This window comes from Cynocephalus volans, chromosome 7, assembly GCF_027409185.1.
Source record: "Cynocephalus volans isolate mCynVol1 chromosome 7, mCynVol1.pri, whole genome shotgun sequence".
NCBI classification, from domain to species: domain Eukaryota; kingdom Metazoa; phylum Chordata; class Mammalia; order Dermoptera; family Cynocephalidae; genus Cynocephalus; species Cynocephalus volans.
The window spans coordinates 127,390,859-127,412,375 of NC_084466.1; the positions used below are offsets into that span (position 1 = coordinate 127,390,859).

The window sequence follows — 21,517 nt, forward strand, 5'->3', positions numbered from 1 at the left end:
CAAATAGATAAATAATTGATAGTTTTTAAAATGAACTACTTAGCACCACTTCTAGTTTTTTCTTGATGGTAAATCATAACACTCTCTTCAGCTCTGCAATTTACAGGCATACCATAATTGTAATCAATAGCTTAAAAATATGATCTTCTGTGTTCTTCCATATCTCTTGGATTTTTACCTCTACAATAGACAACTGAACCATCTTCTTGGAGTACACAGGTAGATGGAAGTCCGTGTAAAGAATATGGTGTGAATCTGCTCAGTCTCCTGCATGTAAATCCATTTAGAGAATGTACTCTTTGACTGTCTTCTGGACAGGCCAGTCTAATAATATAACAGAAACAAGTTATTTTTAACCTTTTATTATTAGAATTTTCAAATATTAACCAGACTAGAATAATATAATGCACATCCATATGCTCATCACAGAGCTTCATTGATTATCATTTTGCCAATCTTGTAGAAGCAAGTACTAATTGTAATTACAGGATTCAGACTTCATAAAGAGCATTGTGTTAAGGAAGAAATGAGTAAATGTACTCTTTTACCAACAGTCAAATGGTGAGGTGGGCATAATTATTATACGAAGCAGCGTGGTAAAAGTAAACAGAGGGTACAGAAGGATGCACCTTGCTGACTGACTAGAATGGAAGGAAGTGGGAGACATTTTGTAGGCCCCTCTTCATCCTGTAGGGAGAACCAGGACTACAGCAACTCTATTTGCTTATTTCTTTTTAAATGATGAAGTTAAAGAGAGTAACAGAATCATTTTGGTACAGCAGAAAATCAGTAGATTGTATTACTTATGGAATATTTCTTTGACATTGAGAAGCTGGAAAAGGCTAATGAATTATCTACTTAAGAATTGTAATTTTTGCTTTCACATAGGCTTAAACCTTAAAACCTCTCAATAAACCTCTACTGAAATATACATTTGTGGGATAATTCTAGTAGGTTTTAAATGTGTTTTCTAGTGTTTATAGAAAACTCTATTTTTTTCCAATTACAGTCCCTTCTTATCCAAGTTTCTAATACGCTGTTTTACAATAGGCCTGTCAGTAATGGTTAAGAGGGAGAGGGAGGAGGAATCCTGTCTTGGCTATCATCTGCCTTTTTTCTCAGACCAAGGATTTTTTGGTCTAAATTTTTCCTTTAGGTTTTTCCAATTTGACTGGAATACCTTTGAGTCATTTTAATCCTGTCTATAGTAGCTGAAGAAGTTAGGGAAGTAAGAAAGACTAGGCAATTTGAAACAAAAACTTGAATTTGATTTTTATAGAGTAGTTCAATTCAATATGGAGTATCCTTTTATAACGAAACCTACTCTTTCATATAGTATACTTGTAACCCCAACCCCATATTTGGTACTGAGTGGCAAGAAGGAAGAAAATGGAAGCCAAGAAGAGACCTTTTCTTTTACATATCCTTTTTTGAATAATATAATAGTCTTAACCCAGCCCTCCATCAGTAATAGATTTTCCTAAGTGAGGAATTTTTATTGACCAACCTTGACTTTTATCCTGTCCAATAGAAGAGAGTGGGCTGGGGTTAGGGTTTAGACTTAACAATCATGGACTAGAGCTAAGTTATCATAAGGGAAATGAAACTTAAATTTCTGGCTTACATGATACCAACTGCTAGTCACTGGAAACCTAGGTACAGATGAACTGATTAATCAGTTTTGCAACCCCAGCCCATAAGGAAGAAGTGACAGTCATTTCAAGAAGTCATGGCCAGGCCTCGCAGAGATTGTATATAAACCTTGAATATGTATGAATTCATGAAACACTTGTTTTCTAACATGTTTACATGTCAATGGTAGAAATTAGGGATAGCATGCAAAGGATAGTTACATAGCTAAATCAATATTTACCTCTGACTTCTGCTTCTGCAATTATCAGTATCAAAATTCCTGTGAAGTATAGAAAGTGAGGAAGATAGATAAGATGTTGGTAGAAAAGTTATGAGAGAAAAAAAGTAGTTTCTAAAGAAAACCAAGATAACCTATATAGGGTCAAGCAAGAGTTCACATCTAACCAGGTATACGTAGAATAATGTATAACTGGAGAAAACATATTCTAAATTGGGGAAATGCACATAACTTTCTCAGTATAAAATCTTCATCTCCCTTCAACCTTCTCTCTTCTTCTATGACCTTATTTTCTATTCTAGTACTCCTTTCTCTTTTCCTGGTTTTTCTTTTTTATTTCTATCTCTTTTTATATCCTTTTTTCTTTGTCTTATTCTTCCATTTAGGATGTCATGATTCACCTCCTTTTTGCCTTGTGCTTCAATTTCTGGGGTCAATGCTCTTCTAATACTCCCACCTACAAGGTACAAATAATAAATCACTAAATAACAGAAAAAATGACTACTGGTTGTGTAAGTTAAAACATTTTTTGTAGCCATCTATAAGAAATGTTTTTTAAATGCTTGTCTAAAAATAGTGGCATTTCCTTTAAATTTCCATTTCTGTTATTCTTTATGGTCAAAAATTAAACCATTTAAATCTAAGTTATATTTACTTTAATCCTGAGATATAACTTAGGGGAAATTTCCAATTTGTAGCAATCACAAATAAACCTGGGTTGAAAACTGCATCTACAGAACAACAAATAGAAATTTTAGTTTTGTGTGATAATTTATACCACTTTTAAATGTTTATACAAATACCCTAATTTGAAAGAAGTTTGAGTCTTTTGTTAAAAGTACCATTCCTTACTGTGTAGAATAAAATGACTCACTTGTCTAAATACCAATCAGGATTTATGTTAATAGGAAGTGGGTGGTCCTGAAAACATCTTGGTTTTTGTAAGGGTTTTTCATGTTCAAAGTCCAAGTCTTCTGAAGGCATTTGTTCTTGTGGCTCACTAGGTGGGTGGTGACAGTAAGACATATGCCTTGGTCTAGTTCCATTGTTGAAATCAAAATTTCTTAATTGCATTTGTTTTTGAAACTTTTGAAATGGTGGTAGTCTTCCTCCATGACCTCTACTAACACATTTTTTCAATGGCGTTTTCTCTGAGAGATCTTTTTTGGAATGGTCATGTAAAGGTCCCAGTATGTGCTCTGATACTTCATCAGTATATTCTAAATCTTCCAAATTCATTTCATAATGACAATAGTGCTGGTGGAAAGGTCTTCGTCTCTGAAAACCACCTGTACTGAGGTAATTAAAACCCTCTACAGGTAATTGGTCCTGAAAATCACCATGAGGTGAGTACTCACAGCGGTTATGAAAAGGCTGTTGTTTTTGTCTCCATCCTCTGTTAGCAAAACTGAAATCCTTTGTTGAAAATTGTTCCCGAAAGTTATTATAGGCCTGATGGTTATGAACAGTAGGCATCCTTTGTCCACAAACTTTGCTAACAAAATCAAAACCATCTCTACGATCTGGTTCATGGAAGTCACTGTGAGGCCGATTGTCATGAAATGGTTGTGGTCTTGTTCCAGGTACCCTGTTATTAAAATCCATTTCCTCTTGGGAGATATAATACTGGTGATTAGCAAAAAATGAACATCTTGGTCTTGGTCTCTTGTTACCAAAATCCCAATTTCTTAGGTGTCTCTTTTCTGGCATGCTGTCACTACACTGGTGTTCATAAAAATCCCTATGCCTTTGGGCAGGTCCATTGTTGACGTGATCATAATCCGTTATCTGTACATCATTTTGAGGGTGCTGATCACTAAGGAGCCTTGACTTTTTCCCAGACCTGTGTGTGGGAGGGGTAAATATGCTATAAATCCTTAGTATTTTAAGAATAAAAGAATAAATGCTATGCTATTAGCAAAGTCTCCCTTTATCCAATTCACTAGGACACAAGATAACTTTGGTGTAATGTCCCCTAAATTGAATAGTGCTGCATTTTCATTTTTCCTTTGTATCTGTTTATGAGCCCAAAACTCTCCTGCAACTGTCAGCTTGTAAAATTCCAAGCAAAAGTATTGGTGTTAAATAGAATAAATTTTTTGTAAAAACTGGTGAACAACATATTTCACAGAATCTTTCTCTTTAAAGAAAGGTATCATAACTAGATCACTTTTACCACAATTTATCTTATGCATTAAAGAAGTAATCTTACAAATATGGTTGATGGCATGCTGGTTTACTGTACTGACTTCATGTCAGAAGAAATAAGCAAAAACATTTACTGCTTTATCATTTATTCCTAAAAACATGAATAGAGCTTATAACATAAAAATATTTAATATATAAATGACACATTTGGGCTGTTTCTAGTTTTTTGGCTTTATAAATAAAGCTGCTATGAATATTCATGTCAGGTTTTTGTATAAACAAAAGTTTTCATTTCTCTGTGATAAATGCCCAAGGGTGCAACTGTTGGGTCATATGCTAAATCCATTTTTAGTTTTATAAGGAACTGCCAAACTCCTTTATAACATAAAAACACACCAACTTGAAAGAGATAAAAAGAGGAATAGAGACAGCATTTAGAATGAAAAAAAGATAACCATTAAAAACCCAGGATAAGATACTATAATTGACTACAGTTAGAACTGTGCTTCTTAGCAACAAAACAAAACCCAAAACCCAACCTAACCAAAAACAACAAAAAAACCTGATATTATCTGAAAACAAACAAAAAACAAAACAAAACAAAACAAAACTGGTTTCTAGCAATAATTTTTTTTTTTTCTTACTGGTAAGGGGATCGCAACCCTTGGCGTGGTGTTGTCTGCACCACGCTCAGCCAGTGAGTGCACCAGCCATCCCTATATAGGATCTGAACCTGCATCCTTGGTGCTACCAGCGCCACACTCTCCCGAGTGAGCCACGGGGTCGGCCCTAGCAATAATTTCTAAGAGGGATTTTCACAAGGATTCATTTATAAGGAACAGTAATGCAATAGTTATTTTCAATTTTGAAGGTAAAGGAATGCTTCCTTAGAATGGGAGAGCAGAGATTATATGAAGGAAAGAGACGGTGTCAAGGCAGACATGAAGTGCCATGGTAAACTGAAGAGCTCTGTATGCCCCCTCATATTTTATGTACATCTTGTGATACTAATGCCTAACAGTGCCTGGCACTGCTCAAGTGCTTCTTTCCTGGGGAAGAGAAAAATCAGAACTGTTCAGGTGGCAAAATGCTTCATGTTTTGAAGTAAGAATTGAGGCTGGAAGAAAAAAAGTAGAAGATTATACCATTAATATCTCTTTTAACTTGTATTAAATCAGTTCATGGTAGATAATCTCAACTTATTGAAAACAACAGTTACATAATATTTCAATTTTTCTCAAATCAAACCAAATACAAACACAAACTATTCCTCACATTTAAAATAGTACTGTATATTGAGATTAGTTTTATAGAGAAAGGTGCCAAAAAAGAGTGCAAAAACTCTTTAGAGAAAAAAAATTTCAAAAATTTTTTTCAATTGTCTCTCAGTTTATAAATATACATGAGGGGACTTCAAAAAGTTAATGGAAAGATTCGTATTATCTTCTAATTCTATTTTTAATATCTATTTAATTCTATGTATATGTGTTAAAGTCATAGAAGAGATTCTAGGACCATTTGATAAACTTAATTCAGTTTCTGACATATTGGTAGAATAAACACAAACAGTTACTTAGAATCATAGCATTTTAGATTTTGAAGGGATAACAGAGATTACCTAATTCAATATTTCCCAGTTTGAAGAATATTAGTTTCCCACAGCATGATAATGATTGTTCTGTGGGAAAAAGAGTTCTATGCTGCTCAAGTAAGTTGGGAAAATGCTGGGTTAAATAAAATTTAATAAATTACTTTAGGATTTCTAAGGCTTTTTATTGGGTGGGCAGTACAGGGATCCAAACCTGTGACCTTGGTATTATCAGAACCACACTCTACCAAGTGAGCTAACCAGCCAGCCCAGGTTTCTATAGCAGGCTGCATTTCCCAAACTTATTCAACTTAAAAAAAAAATCCTTTTTATTCCTGTAAAACTAATATCTCATGAAACACTTAAGAAAAGTTAACCGATCTGGTCCAACTGCATCATGTTAAAAATGTGGACTGAAAAGTTTATGTCACTTGCTCTAGATCACATACAATAAGTGGTAGAGCTAAGATTTAAACCCAAATTTCCCAATTCCAGTCTTGTGGGTTTTTTCCCTACCATTACAAAAGAATATGTTTCATAATTTTCATAAAATATTCATCTAAAGACATGTTACTAATATTTACCCATGAAAGTCTTTATTTGAGGGCCAATCTCTGGATTCTTCCATAGAACTGAATGGGGGATTTGCATCTTCATCAGAACCCCAGACATCCATTCCAAGATTACTAGAGGAAAAAATTTAATAAACAGAAACATAAAATTCAATCAGAAACAGTTATAGGCTTTTAGAAACATAAGTTGAACACAAAATTAGGGGAAAAAGCAAATCTAAACACTTTTTATCTCGGGAAAAGCTAAGGATATTTTGCCATTCGCCTTAGTGGAAACAATTAAGCTTAAGAACAATGAGGTAAACATTAGCTAAGCAAAATTTAGAAAGTATTTTTAATTGTTAGGATGTAAACATCATTTCCTGTGGCCAAGAGATCATAAAAATTATTAAGGATTTTAGGAATAGGCACTATGAGGAAAGGTTGGGGGTCGGGGGGTGGGAAAAAGGTCAGGCGCACTAACATACTGAATAAACTAATAAGCCCTTACGTTTTTTAGCTTCACCAAAACATAATCAAAACAGCATATTAAATAATAACAGTAATGGAATTTTACACATCCTCAATTAATAATGGAGATTTAGTACTAGTTTTGTTTACTATCCCTTCCTGCGTTAGAAACATTTCAAGATCTCTCGTAGATGCAGTTTCAATTAGATAATTATAAATTCTTTTAATTTTTTTTCCTTGCTGTGGATAACACGCAGGTATTCCATGACTTTAAAAACATTTTTATTTGGAGTCACTTGTAAAATGCATATATTCAATCAATTTCTACAGAAAAAATTATATACATTAGAATTTTGTTTAAAGGGAATTTTGGCTGGATGGGGATTCCTGTCCTTTAGTACATGTGTTATGACTATATGAAGGTATAAATCTCAGAGCTAATAGCTAACATTTATTGAGCACTTACTATGTTTGGCACTGTTCTAAGAGGTTTACTTGTATTAACTAGTTTAATCCTTACAACAACCTATGAGGTATTATCGCCATATTACAATCAGAAAACTGAGGTGCAAAGATCACACAGTAGCAGCAATGAAATTCAGACACAAGCTATCTGGTTCCAGAGCACACGTTCTTAGTTGATGCTATGGACTGAATGTTTGTGTCACCCCAAAATTCATATGTTAAAATCTTACTCCCCAATATGATGGTATTCAGAGGTTGAGCTTATGGGAGGTAATTAGGTCATGAGGGCAGAGCCCTCACAAATGGGATTAGTGCCCTTATAAGAGACACAAGAGAGATGATATCTTTCTCTGTCATGTGAGAATACAGCGGAATACAAGTTTATCTGCAAATCAGGAACAGAGCCTTTATCAGGAACCAAATCAGCTGGCACCTTGATCTTGGACTTCCCAGCCTTTCTGTTGTTTAAGCCACCTGTCTATGGTATTTTTGTTATACAGCCATAAGACAGCAAACAAGTTATATTGCCTCTTTGGAAAGGAGGTAATTGATTTTAAGTACACAGCAGTGTTCAGCCCTGTTCTATTTAGTACATGAATCAACATGTTACTTAGTTAAATCTCTCCTATTCCTACTTCAAATTACTTCTGGCTGGTTTGAATAAATTCTTCCAGGTGGCTATACTTCTCTTTCCAATCCTGGCTGTAAATCTCTAGCTTACTTGAGCAGGACCTGCCTTTTTTTACAGAAAATATTTTGTCTCAAATATCTTGATATTCACCCTCTACAGAACTACAAGCTTTTCTTCTGTCTGAACGGTAGTTTACCTAGACATCTATGTTTCCCTATTCGTAAGCATAACAAATATTATGTGTTGTTTTAAGCCATTAAATTTGTTGTAATTTGTTACAGCAGCAATAGAAAACCAACACATTGGCATTGATCAAAAACTCAATTTGCAATTTCCTCTCTAGTCCAAAGATCAAACCAAAAAGTAGGAATCTAAAACAGAACTCTGATTCATCAGGGCACTAAATCCAGAGGGTTCTCAGACTTGGATACACAAAATAATCACTTTTTGATTTTGATTTAATTGCTTTTAAGTGGGGCCAGATATCAGTTTTTTTTTTTTCTAAAAAAGTCTCCTGATAAATTGTAATATGTAATCAAATTTGAATATCTCTATTCTAGGATAAAAGGAAATAAGCATATGAATCACCTGTCAGGGGGAATAACTTTGTTCTCTAATAGGTAGCTAGGATTACTTAGAAGATGAACACTATTTTCTCATTCCCAAACTGGTACAGATAGAAGTACTGTAGACAGCAGTCAACATAGGGCTGCCAAGTTGGCAATGCTATGTGTCATTAAAGTATTAAGGGCTGTCATTTAGATTTTACCCAAGGTGCTCTGTATACAACTATGGTCATCTGTGCCCCAATACCCTCAATGACTTTAGACAGCTGGTTAGGTTGACTTCCTCCTCTCTACGTAACATGCCAACTTGAGTGATACATACCAAATCAGAAACCTGGGAATCAACCTTCCCCCTCCCCCACCCGCACTCACTCACCCATATCTCTTCACCATGTTTTAATAAGTCTGTCTTTAAAACACTCTTAACTGTCTTCCTCCCCATCTCTTCCGCCACTGTCTTGGACTAGGCCTTGATTACTTTTTCCTTTAATATCTGTAATTTCTCTCAAACTGTTCTCTGTGCCCCCAACTTGGTTCCATTCTGTGATATTGTGAAATACATATTTGGTCTTAGTCCCCATTTCCTGACATACAGCTCCTAATACCTTTGGAATCTAGGGAGTGATAAGAGTGCCTTTCATATGCTAATTAGATGGTTGGTGTCTGGGGGGCCCTAGATAGCCTCAGGATGGTGCTGTTCACCGAAAGACCCAGGCATAATTAGAGGATTCAAACTTGTAACCCCATGCACCAACATCAGGGGAAGAGAGAGGGGCTGAAGATTAATGGCCAATGATTTAATCAATCATGCCTACATAATGCACCTTCCATAAAAACCCAAAAGGCCTGGGTTCAGAGAGCTTTTTAACATGTGGAAGTTCCTACAGGGGGGTGTGCCTACAGAGGACATGAGCTCTGCACTCCTTCCTGCATATCTTGCCCTATGCAGCTCTTCTATCTGGCTGTTCATTTGTATCCTTTGAATATTCTTTATAATAAATGGGTAAACATAAGTGTTTCCCTGAGTTCTGTGAGCTTCTCTAGCAAAAAAGATCCTAAACAACAAATGGGTCAAAGAGGAAATCAAAAAGGAAATTAGAAAATTCCTGGAGACAAATGAAAATGAAAACATAACATGCCAGAACCTTTGGGATACAGCATGACACGTTTTGACACAAGTGCCATGAATATACAGTGGGGAAAGGACAGCCTCTTCAATAAATTCTGCTGGCAAAACTGGATATCCATATACAGAAGATTGAAATTAGACCCCTCTCTGATAATATAAAAAAATCAACTCAAAATGGATTAAAGACCTAATTTAAGACTCAAAACTCTGGAACTACTAGAAGAAAACACAGGGGAAATACGACATGAAATGGGAGTGGGCAGTGTTTTAGTGTAAGACTACAAAGGCACAGGCATCTAAAGCAAAAATACACAAATGGAACTACACCAAACTAAAAAGCTTCTGCACAGCAATGGACACGACCAACAGTGAAGACACAACCTACAGGATGAGAGAAAGTGTTTGCAAAGTAGACATCAGACAAGGGGCTAATATCCAGAATATATAAGGAACTCAAACAACTCAAGAGCTAAAAACCAAATAACCCAATTAAAAAATGGACAAAGGACATGAACAGATATTTCTCAATAGAAGACAAATAAATGGCCAAGAAGAACATGAAAAAATGCTCAACATCACTAATCATAAGGGAAATACAAAACTACAGTGAGATATCATCTCACCTCAGTTAGAATGGTTATTATCAACAAGGCAGAAAATAACAAATGCTGTTGAGGATATGGACAAAAGGGAACCCTCCTACACTGTTGGTGGTAATGTAAATTGGTATAGCCATTGTGGAAAGTGGTATGGAGGCTCCTTGGAGAACTAAAAATAGATCTACTTTATGATCCAGCCATCCCACTACTGGGTATATACCCAAAGGAAATGAAATCAATATATAAAAAAGACATCTGCATTCCCATGTTCATTGTAGCACTAGTCACAATAGGCAAGAAATGGAATCGACCTAAATGCCCATCAATAAGTGAATGGATAAAAAAACTGTGGTATAAATATACAATGGAATACTATTCAGCTATAAAAAAAATGATGTCCTATAATTTGCAGCAACATGGATGGAACTGGAAATCATCATATTAAGGGAAGTAAGTCAGGCACAGAAAGACAAATACTGCATGATATCGCTCATATGTGGAATCTTAAAAAAAAAGTAGTTCTCATAGAAGTAGAGAATAGAATAGTGGTTACCAGAGGAGGAGAGGTGGTGGATTAATGAGTACAAAACTATGCTATCTACCCTAAGTGAATCATTGTGTGGTATTGAAACAACACATGGTATCCCACAAATATGTACAAGTAAATGTTAAAATATTTTGAATTTAAAAAAAAGAAAATTAAGAGGAAAACTTGGATAATTATTATATCCAAAATAAAAAATATAACATATATACAGAGAATGGGAAATGATATCAGATGCTTCAAAGAAAAAGCTACAGGATTCAGGTCAGTTCTTTGTGATCTCTGAGTAGGCAATTTAATTTATTAAGTGGTGAAAACAAACTGCATACATTTAAGAATAGAATGAGAAGGTAAAGAAATGAAGGTGGTGATCACAATCAAGTTGTTTTTAAAAGTCTGACAATAAATGCACCAAGAAGATGGGATTGTAGTTTATACAAGAGAGTAGAATCCAACAAAACACTTCTAGGTATGTTTGAAAGCAAAAGAAAAGTGGCAAGGGAGATTTCAGATACAAGAGTGGAAAGGGATAGTGACAGTGAGATCCTAGTGCTGAAAAAAATCATATTCTGGAGACATGGAATTTTTTTTTAAGGAAACTCTTTCTAAGAATGAGGCAAAGATTACTAAAAAAGGGAAGAGGGGTAGTGATATACAAGTGACAATTAGACTCTGTTGCCAATAATCATAAACACTATCGTCAAGAGATCTAAATAGGGTAAAAGTAGAAAGCTAGTCTTAATTTAAGAATACAAAATGTATTATGTATAGCAGTCATTAGGGAAATGCAAATTAAAACCACAATAAGATACCATTTCAAATCTACTAGAAAAAAAAAAAGACAGACAATAACAAATACTGGCAAGGATGTAGAGAAGTGGAAACCCTCATTTTGAAAATGTTGGGCAGTTTCTCAAAAAGTTAAACATAAGTTTTTCATATGACCCATAAATTTCTCTCCTAGGTAAATTTCACCCATGAGAAGTGAAAACATATATGCACACAAAGACCTCAGCATGAATGTTCTTAGCAACATTAACAATAGCCAAAAATCGGAAACAATAGCTGATGAATGGACAGACAAAATGTGAGATATATCCATATAATGATATATTATTCAGCAATAACAGGGAATGAATACTGATACCTGCTATAGCATGGACAAACCTCAAAAACATGCTAACCGAAAGAAGCCAAACAAAAGGGACCATATGATTTCCTTTATATGAAATGTCCATAAAAGGCAAATCTTTAGAGACAGAAAATAGATTAGTGGCTGCATGGGGTGGGGCTCAGGAATTAACAGTTAATGAAATGAGAGCCCTTATTAGGGAGATGGAAGGGTTTTAAAACTGCTTTACGGCAATGGATGTACAACTTGGTAAATTTATTAAAAATCATTGAATTGTATCCTTGCAATGGGTGAATTATATGGGATGTAAAGTACGTAAATAAAGTTATTTAAAATGTTATGTATAATTCGGTTTGTCCACTTAAATAACCAACTTAAATTATTTAAGTTAAAGAGAAATTTACAAACTGATTTTAAATAATTTCATTTTTTTAACAAATAAAATTAGAATCCCTTATGCTTAATAAAACAGACAATAATAAAACTCAGTAGAATCAAGTAATGTTCTCTGCATTTTAGTGTTCCTGATTCTTTTGAGCAAATATAGAAGGCCCAAAGACAACGAGAACTGAAAATCACTGTTGAAAGAAATTAAAGAGGACACAAAAAGATGGAAAGACATTCCATGCTCTTGGATTAGAAGAATTAACATTGTGAAAATGTCCATACTACCCAAAGTGACCTACAGATTCAACACAATCTCCATCAAAATACCAATGACAGTCTTCACAGAAATAGAAAAATAATCTTAATGTTCATATGGAACAACAAAAGACCCTGAGTAGCCAAGACAATATCATTTTAAAGTTTAAGAAAGCTTCAGAGTTTACTTGATCCAAATCCCTCAGTGCACTCTTGAGATAACTTGTGACAGGAAAAAGGAAGACGAGCAAAGTTACATGGCAACTTAGTAGCAAAACTAGACAAGAACTCAGCTCTCCTGATTTCTAATCTAATACATGTTTCATTATACCATGTAACCTTCCACATTTTCAGAACAGAAACAGAAAACTTAGAAGCCCCAAATTCATGGGGCTGTATCTTTTGCTGTTCCTATAAATATTCTTGAGCTTAATTCTGGGAGGCAGTTAAGTTACATACTTGGAAACAGTTTGATTTTTTTAAGTCTTGCTTTTAAGATTTATTAGGTAAGATCAGAGAAGTGTTCAGGGTAGGGCTAATTATTCCTCACTATTTAGATAAGACCCTTTCTAATATAACCCAGCTCTGTGAGCTCCAAGTACTGCTCCCTCTAACCTTTTAGAAGAGTTCTTTCTCCAGCTTCAGACAGTTTGCTCGAATGCAGGGAGACCGACCCTCTGCAGACCTCCAAGGTGCTCCCTTTGGGCAGCTCTCTCCTCTCTAGTGCTAGCTGCCTTGGTCTCCCTGGGCTCTCAGTTCTGTCCCCTTAACTCAGGGCATGTGCCTGGCTCCACCATGATTCTGCCCTCCTCCTTTGCCATGACCTGGAAACTCTCTCAAGGCAGTTAAGCTGGGACAACCGTAGGTCATCTCATTTGTTTCTCATTTTTCAGAGATCAGTGTCCTTAGTTGCCTGATATTCAACCTCTTGAAAATTGTTGTTTCATATATTTTTTTGCTTTTTTAGTTCTTCGAGTTAGGAGGGTAAACCTGGTTCCTGTTACTTACTCTTGGCTAAAAGCAGATGTTCCCAGTGCTATCATTTTTTTCTACTCTGAAATCTTTGGTCTGAGAACTCTCTTATACTTTATTAATTGGCTAATAATTAAGAATTCCTGTCTTTTTAATATCCTTGTTTTACTTTTAATGTTCTCATATTTAGAAGCACAATTAAATTCTTAAAAATTATTTGGTAAGAAATATCTGGCAAAAGTAAAGACTTGATTTAAGTATGATGACTTGACAAAGGCTCTCTCCTTAAGCAAACTTTAGCTAGGCTCCTCTGAGCCTGTTTTCTGCTACGCCGTTCTTGGGCCTTGTCCTCAAGAGCAAGAATCCTGCTGAGTCGGTTTTGCTAGAATTTCCATCCTCGGTACCTGATCACCCTTAGTATCTGACCAAATTCTTCATCTCGCACCATCCCTCAGGTGATGTCTTATCACCCTCTCCTGCTTTCGGCAAGAATCCTGCTAGGTTTGTTTAACCAAAACTCCCCCTTACCTCGAGGTTTCCTCTTGATAATTTTCAATCCACTGCCCTACTCTGCTCCTTGGCTATAAATCCCCACTTGTTCTTGTACTCAGAATTGAGCCCAGTCCTATACTGAGGTCTCTCTCCCCTATTGCAATAGTTCCTGAGTAAAATCTGTTTTTTTACCACTTTAACTACTTTACACCTCTGGTTTTCTTTAACCCTATTATGCCCAATTTTACATAAAAACACCTCTGGTTTTCTTTAACTCTATTATGACCAATTTTACATAAAAATCCTTTTATCTCATATGTCACACTTAGAAACTGTAGCACTATGAACATTTAAACTGAAAATGGTCTCTCATCCCTTAATATTTTATAAGTATTAAACTAAAAAATTTAAAACACACCTTATTGCCATTGGCCCTAATTTTATATACTTCAAATAAAACAACTGTAGTGCTTATGTCTCATTTAAGACTCTCTATATTCCCTTTCTGCAAACTAGGAATTTTTTTCTATAAAAGCAATAACCAGGGCCAATAAGATTTTGCTAGTTGCATTTTGGAGCCAAAGGGCACCTGAGAAAATCTCTTTTTAATTGCTTTCTTCGTGGAGTCTTGAAAGAATTTAACTGTGCCACTGCTATATTACAGGAAAGATGAGACTCAGTGATCACCCAACTTGGTTTTTCCGTGGTTGAAAATATACAATTGAATTCAACACTTGAAACATGGTAGAACCACCCACATACACACTAAAACTATTTCCTTTGACTTAAATCTGAAACTTTAAAAATGTCAACCTTTAAAGTACAATAGCTTTTTAATCAGCTGCATCAAACTGCTTCAAGTAAAATTCCCTGCTTTTTTCATATGAACTGCTAAATCAGGCTTCTACATCTTTTCAGTGCAATTTTAAAAAATCAACAATTGTAGGATTATACTTATATCTCTGTAAATTTCATCTTACTGGTTTTAGCTCAGCGTTCTGGCCTATCAAATTCGATTTTTAAACCTATGCTTGTTATCACAGTGATTTCCAAATGTGGAGTTTTGGCAACAGAACAACTTTGAGTGCCTAAAAAAATAAAAATTCTTAGGTCCCTCTACAGAGATTCTGATTCACCAATTTAAGAGTGAGCCAAGGAAGTCTTCAATTAACAAGCCCTCAACTAATTGCCAAACAAGTACATTTGGGAATCACTGTTCTCTCATATTAGTTAATTCAAAGAATTAAAAACAGGTACTCAAACAAATACATATACTACTATGTTCATAGCAGCACTATTCACAATAGCCAAAATGGAAACAGCCCAAATATCAATCAACAGATGAAGGGATAAACAAACTGTGGTATATATGTACAATGGAAATAAATGAAGTACTGAGACATGCTACAGTGTGGATGAACCCTGAAAACATTATTCTAACTGAAGGAAGCCAGACACAAAAGGTCACACACATACTGTACGATTCCACTAATATGAAATATCAAGAATAGGTAAATCCATAAAAAGAGAATACAGACTTGGTGGTTGTCAGGGGATGGAGGAAGGGGCTAATATGGAGCAAATTCTTAATTGGTCCAGGATTTCTTTTAGGGTGATGAAAGTGTTTTTTCCCTAGATAGAAGTGGTGGTTGCACAACATTGTGAATGTATTAAAACACCACTTAATTGTTCACTCTAAAATGGTTAATTTTATGTTATATGAATCTCACCTCAAAAGAAAACCAACATAATTTGAGCCTGGTATTTAAGACATCTAGAAGGTTTAAATAGGTACTAGTAGGATAGTGATACGGAGAAAGTAATATTACAGCACATCCTTCAAGCTATAAGAAAACAAAGTAGAGATTATTTGGTTCTAGCACTGAGAAAGGAAATAAAATTAACCCACAGCAGATGGGAATAGTATAGAACAGGGGTCGGCAAGCTAAGTGAGCAAGATGTCTGTTTTTTCAAGTAAAGTTTTATTGGAACACAGCCTTGCCCACTGGTTTATGTATTGTCTGTGGCTGCTCTCACGCTACAATGGCAGATTTGAGTAGTTGTAACAGAGATGGCCCGCAAGCCTAAAATATTTACTATGTTGTCCTTTAAGAAACAGTTTGCGATCCCCATACAGAATATGCTATGTTTACAGCCAAAGACCCAAATTAAAAAGGCAAGAAAAAACAGTGAGCCCATAGTCATGGTGACCCGTGTGAAAGGTTTCTGGAGTATTCAAAGCTTTCAACTGTTTGAAGACATGAGTGGACAATGATTAGGTGTTTGCGAACCTAATGAGAAGAACATCAAGTGAACATTGAACCCATGACATGAAGGTATTTGGCTGTGATCTGGCTGGCTATAAAAATCTTTACTAAAGCTTTAGAAGAAACCTGTTATTTTCTCCAAGTCCAAAATTCTCAATAAACACCAACCTTTGAAAGGATAGTAGATGGGACTTTCTGTGGGTCAGCCAAACTCTAGATCAGTGAAAATGTGTAAGCTGAATTAGAAATACCTTCTTTTTATGAGTGATTAATCGTAATGAGAACAATTTTTTTTTAAAAAAAGAATTAGCAATTAGCTTAAAGGGAAGCAGAAAAATTTCACTTTGCTTTCATCTCCATTTACTGCTGAGCTCTAAAAATAGTTTAGAATAACCAGAAATCTGCACTTTCCCCTTTAAAAATTTTTTTCATAAAAGCTATAACTTAAGGCTCTGAATTTAAAGACTCTGTAAGCAAGGATATAAATGAATAATGTCTACTTTTCCTATTTGATATATGAATTTCAAGAGCTCTCCAAAGCATGATCAGATCAAAGAACCTTCAGGAAAAGGTTAAAAAGGTGGAACAAATTCTCTTCAATTAAATTCTCTGTACTCCATACTGCATTCTCTCCTTATATGGATGTAACCCAATTATAGTGCTGGGTTAGGTAGAGGGATGAAACTAGGAGGAAAGGACTTAGGTGCTTCTTTCAATTTTGGAGCTTATAAAGTCTTTCTGAGATGTAACTTTCTGGAGTCAGGTTCTGCCTGGGGCACTGCTTTACTCCTATGTTATAAAGGATGCTATAAGGACAAGAGAATCTCCTAAGTTTTCGCCTATTTACGTTCTTTGGCTAAATTTACATTATCTCAGGATCTTAAGAGTAAAGCTTTAGGGAAGTATGTCATGGTTAGGTGATGATTTTTATAAAATGGCAATGCTGCTTAGCTCAGTATCTTCAGATATTCTGCATAGAATAGCATAGATATTGGATTACTGCTTAAATTCTGGAAGGGTTAGAGTATCACTTACATTTTTCGTATGGTCATAGGAATGAACAAAGAGATCCTACAGTTTCCCGAAGGTGCTATCACACGTATCCTCTTTCCATTTATTGCCAAATATCTCCAACATGTGGTCTATACCTGCTCATTTTCTCACTTTTGCATTTTCTCTCCACTCACTTTTTAAAAAAATACGTCTGTCTAGTTTAGAAAAAATAGCACTAGATAAATGTTAGATGACTTGAATTTACAGCCAAACTAATAGTTTGGTTATAATACTCATCATCTCAGAAGAAGAAAATTGCTTAAGAGTGGGAATGAACATAATAGCAAAATGGGAAATAAAGAGAATGAATGAGTCTAGGGTGGTGGTGAGGATACTGGAGATGGCTGGCAACAACATCCAAGCGGGGTGGGGATGCAAGTAAAACCTACTATCCACATGGCATGCTTCCTCACTTCCTTCAGGTCTTTAGTCACATGTCACCTTCTCAGTGAGGCTTTTTCTGGCCATCCTTCTGTTTTTTTTTTTTAGTTGAAACATAATTGATTATACATATTTGTGGGGTACAGAGTTGACTATCCATATTTGTGTACAATAAGTGATGATCAAATTAGGACAGTTAGCATATTTATCATAACAAAACGCATTCTGGCCATCCATCTAAATCTGAACCTTCTACCCATCACTCTGACATTTTCTATTCTCCTTCCCAGCTTCACTTTCTTCCACAGCACTAATCATCATCTCACTAACTACATATTTTACTTACTTATTTAAATTGTTTATTATTTGTCTTCCAACTAGATTGTAAGCTCCATAAAGGAAGGGGTTTTTAGTATGTTCTGTTAACTGCTATATCAGCAACACACAAAACAATGCGTAGAATATATCACACATTCAATAAATATTTGTTGAATGATTGAATTTAAGTCTCAAAGTGAATAAACAAACGAATTGTGCCCTAGCCCATCTTTTAAAATTTATATCCAAGTAATTTGCTTAATGAAGCTTTTTAATAAAGTGGGCACAGGCTTTCCTGCTGAAAAAATATGCTCCTCTATGATGATATGTAGTATGTAGTATAGACCTCAAGAAGCAACTATAGGTTTTATCTATTTACTATTAAAATGAATGGCTTAATATCCATTATGCTGCCATTTCTAAATGGAGATCTTAAAATACTACAATAGATCATGATCAGTCAAGGAAGTCAAATCATTTACTTACTTAGGGTACATTTTTCAGTTTACTCAGCTTGTTAGTGCAGGAATTTGAGTTAATCAATTTATCTGGTCTACTGCATTTGTTCCCAATCCTAAACCTTTTAAAAATCAAATTCCTGAGTGCCCCACCCCTCATACTAAACCTGTTAAATTAGTTGTTTTTATGGCGGGGTCCAGGAATTAGTCTTAAAACAATCTCAAGCTGATTCTGCTATACTGAAAAGTTCAGAAACCACCATTCTAGAGGAGGCATCCCAAGGCTCCTCTTAACTGGTAAAGGTGATTGACTGATAGTACCTGTATACTTGAAGCTTTTCCACTTCAAAATACTTTCTTCCACACTCTATGACAAATTTAGGAGTTGGCAAAGTCTGAACTTTTTTTTACATATAACAGTGGTAGATTTGTGACTCATTAACATTTTTTAATTTTCTAAAACCTCTGAATATATTGAACACAAAAAAATTAGTTTTGGCCACAACTCAGCATGTCTTAATGATATACAAATTATCTCTCTTTTGGTTTCTATGGCCAACAATGAGAGTTATAACAAAGGTTTGTATTTAAGAGAACTGCAAAGGGAAGAAAAAACTTTACATAAGGGATAAGATTCTTGGATAGGATACAATTCACAAAAGGGTTCTAAATTACCTTCTCATGGGCTGAGTTTTGAGATCCTTTAAGTACACACAACCATCTATTTGATGACCCCGGGCCTCGCCAAAAGCTAAAAATAATCAATGAAAGATTAATATTGATCAAATAAAATTAATGAGATAAATTATGTTACAAGATCCTAGGATTTCTTTAACCAATTAACAGATATGTAATAAAATGATTTCTAATGGCAGCAGTGATGAGACCCTAAAAATCTATAGAGAAATATTTAATATTTTTAAGGTTCCTATTTTTTTTTTGAGTAATTGGCTATATTAAAAAGTCTACTTAAAATGTATTAAGTTGAAAAGTTGCTGATAGAAAAGCAAAATAACTTAGAATTTTAAAAAGGCCTTATTATCCATATGTGATCCACATTCACTTATACAACCCTAGATGTTTTCATAACATTTGGCCTGCTTTTAGCTCAACTTTATAAAAATACCTTGAATTGCTGTATCTGGATCCCAGCCTTCAACATCAATAAGGTACCTGAATAAAAATATCATTTTAATTTAACAGAATAAGACTAAATTTAAAAATTTTCATCTCAAGAAGACAGATTTGAAAATATAGCACCTATATCATTCTTACCTACATATAAGGTATCCTGTTCTGTTAATTCCATTAGTGCAATGAACTCCAATGAGTTTATCTATAAAATGGAAACATTAAAAAGCATGAAAAAAAAATAAGATCAGAATGGTACAAAAAAAGAACATGTTTTATACATAATTTATAGAATATGATAATTTTTAATAAAAATATCTGCCATTGGTAGAATTCTTAGTTATTAAATTTAAATCTAATATATTAGAGGGGCACTATCAAAGATTCAGGAAAGAAACAGGCTTTCCTTGTTGACCCTACAGTAGTAAACATGAATTTTTAGAGTTAATCAAATGAAAGACAATGTTCATATCATGTTCATGAATAATATACCTCAAACATTATTTAGGAATGAAATAACATTCAACTTACTTATTTGATCTTAATTACCTTTGGGTTCCATGAAATGTACCATTACTTTCTGGTTACTAAGAACGTCTATGTCACCATTTCTAAGCACATGCTCTGATACCACAATTGAAGAATTAAAAGTAAGATAAATCTTCTGACCTTTGTGGATGGACCAGGAACCTTTTTATTCATGGCCAGGATGATCTATCTTAGAGAGTTTCCCTATCCATGAGGTTAAAATTTGTTTTTTTTTTCTTCTTCTTTTTTTTTTTTTTTGTCATTTTCGTGACCGGCACTCAACCGGCACTGGCCATTCCCATATAGGATCCGAACCTGCGGCGGTAGCGTCGCTGCGCTCCCAGTGCTGCACTCTCCCGAGTGCGCCACGGGCTCGGCCCTCTTATGAGGTTAAAATTTGAATATTTCCTTGAAGAAGACAGGTTTTGAGAGGCTTATTCATCTCCTGGTTATTATTTCTGAGGAAAATTTGCAATAAGATTTATGCTCTAGATTTTTTTTCTTCACTTGTAGATAGATACCTTACATTCACCTGTCCTATCCTACCAACACCCTGCACTTCTTCTCAAAATTGTTGGTTTGCTGCCTCTCTGTCAGAACCACTTGTGAAGGTTCATGAAGCACTTGTTGAGGGTCTGGGAGGGTGTTTTTTCAAAAGATGGAAAGTTAAAACCCACATTTCCAGGTCTTTAAATTACTTTCAAATACCATACATATCTATGTGAACATATTTAGAATGGGCTTATAATAATAAATTTTAGAGACTTGTTTTCGTTACCTGTTTTGTAGTTTGAATAGAATGGAATTTTTTTTGGAAACAGAACTACTTTATGGCATTTTATATGTATACAAATTATTTCTATTATACTTAGAAACTTTTCTGATATGTACATACTTTCTTCCCCCAAATATCTCTATATGGCTTTACATATTAAAGAAAAATAAGGGGAAGGTTTTCATTTGAGCAATACTAATAGCTGCAGTAATTCCATCTGAATCTAGCTGGTACCTCGATCAGTTCAGAGTCTAGCAGGGGAAGACAGACAAGTAAACAAAGCATTTATTATTATAAGACTATACAATAAATGCACACAGAGGTATCATAAGAGTATGTAAGAGAGAGCTCTCAATTTTACACTGGGGGAGAGGAGGTTTCAGAGGGAAAGTTGCAAAGAAACATTTAGATAATCTTGAAAAATGAGATGGAGTTCATTAAGTAAACAAGATTAGGAAAATATTTCAATAAGAGAACAGTGTGTGTAAAGGCAAGGAGTACAGAATGGGCATGGTGAACAGACATGTGAGACGTACGTGACGCTTATGAGGCTTTAGAAAGATGGCCAAGAACCAGGCCATGAAGTATCACTGGGTCACCTTAAGGAATTTGGTGTTCATAGGATGGGATGCCATTGAAGAACTTTAAGCAGGGAAGTGACCCAATCAGATTTACATTTTAGAAAGATAAATTAGCGGTAGTATGGAGGAATAATTGGTGGGAGGAGAGGCAAGAAACCTACTTAGAAAGCCATCATAATAAACCAAGCCAGGGAGGATGAGAGGAGAACTAGGGAAGTTGGGGAT

The 21,517-nt window shown here is 35.0% G+C and overlaps 1 protein-coding gene across 4 annotated transcripts in view; it reads right to left on the reverse strand.

The window, feature by feature from the left end:
• The window catches only part of LOC134382351 (RNA/RNP complex-1-interacting phosphatase-like), a 53,932-nt gene continuing 32,415 nt past the window's right edge, over positions 1-21,517 (reverse strand). Inside the window, exons 5-11 of one of the 4 annotated variants that reach the window (XM_063102880.1) lie at positions 19,553-19,613; positions 19,404-19,450; positions 18,953-19,028; positions 6,191-6,292; positions 2,745-3,713; positions 1,874-1,912; positions 1-324 (exon numbers count right to left, since the gene is read on the reverse strand). In XM_063102880.1, the coding sequence (XP_062958950.1) occupies positions 132-324; positions 1,874-1,912; positions 2,745-3,713; positions 6,191-6,292; positions 18,953-19,028; positions 19,404-19,450; positions 19,553-19,613 (1,487 nt within the window). In that variant the 3' untranslated portion in view covers positions 1-131. Of the gene's footprint in view, positions 325-1,873; positions 1,913-2,744; positions 5,136-6,190; positions 6,293-18,952; positions 19,029-19,403; positions 19,451-19,552; positions 19,614-21,517 lie in introns of those variants that run through there. The other 3 variants (XM_063102882.1, XM_063102881.1, XM_063102883.1) reach the window with 3 other exon arrangements.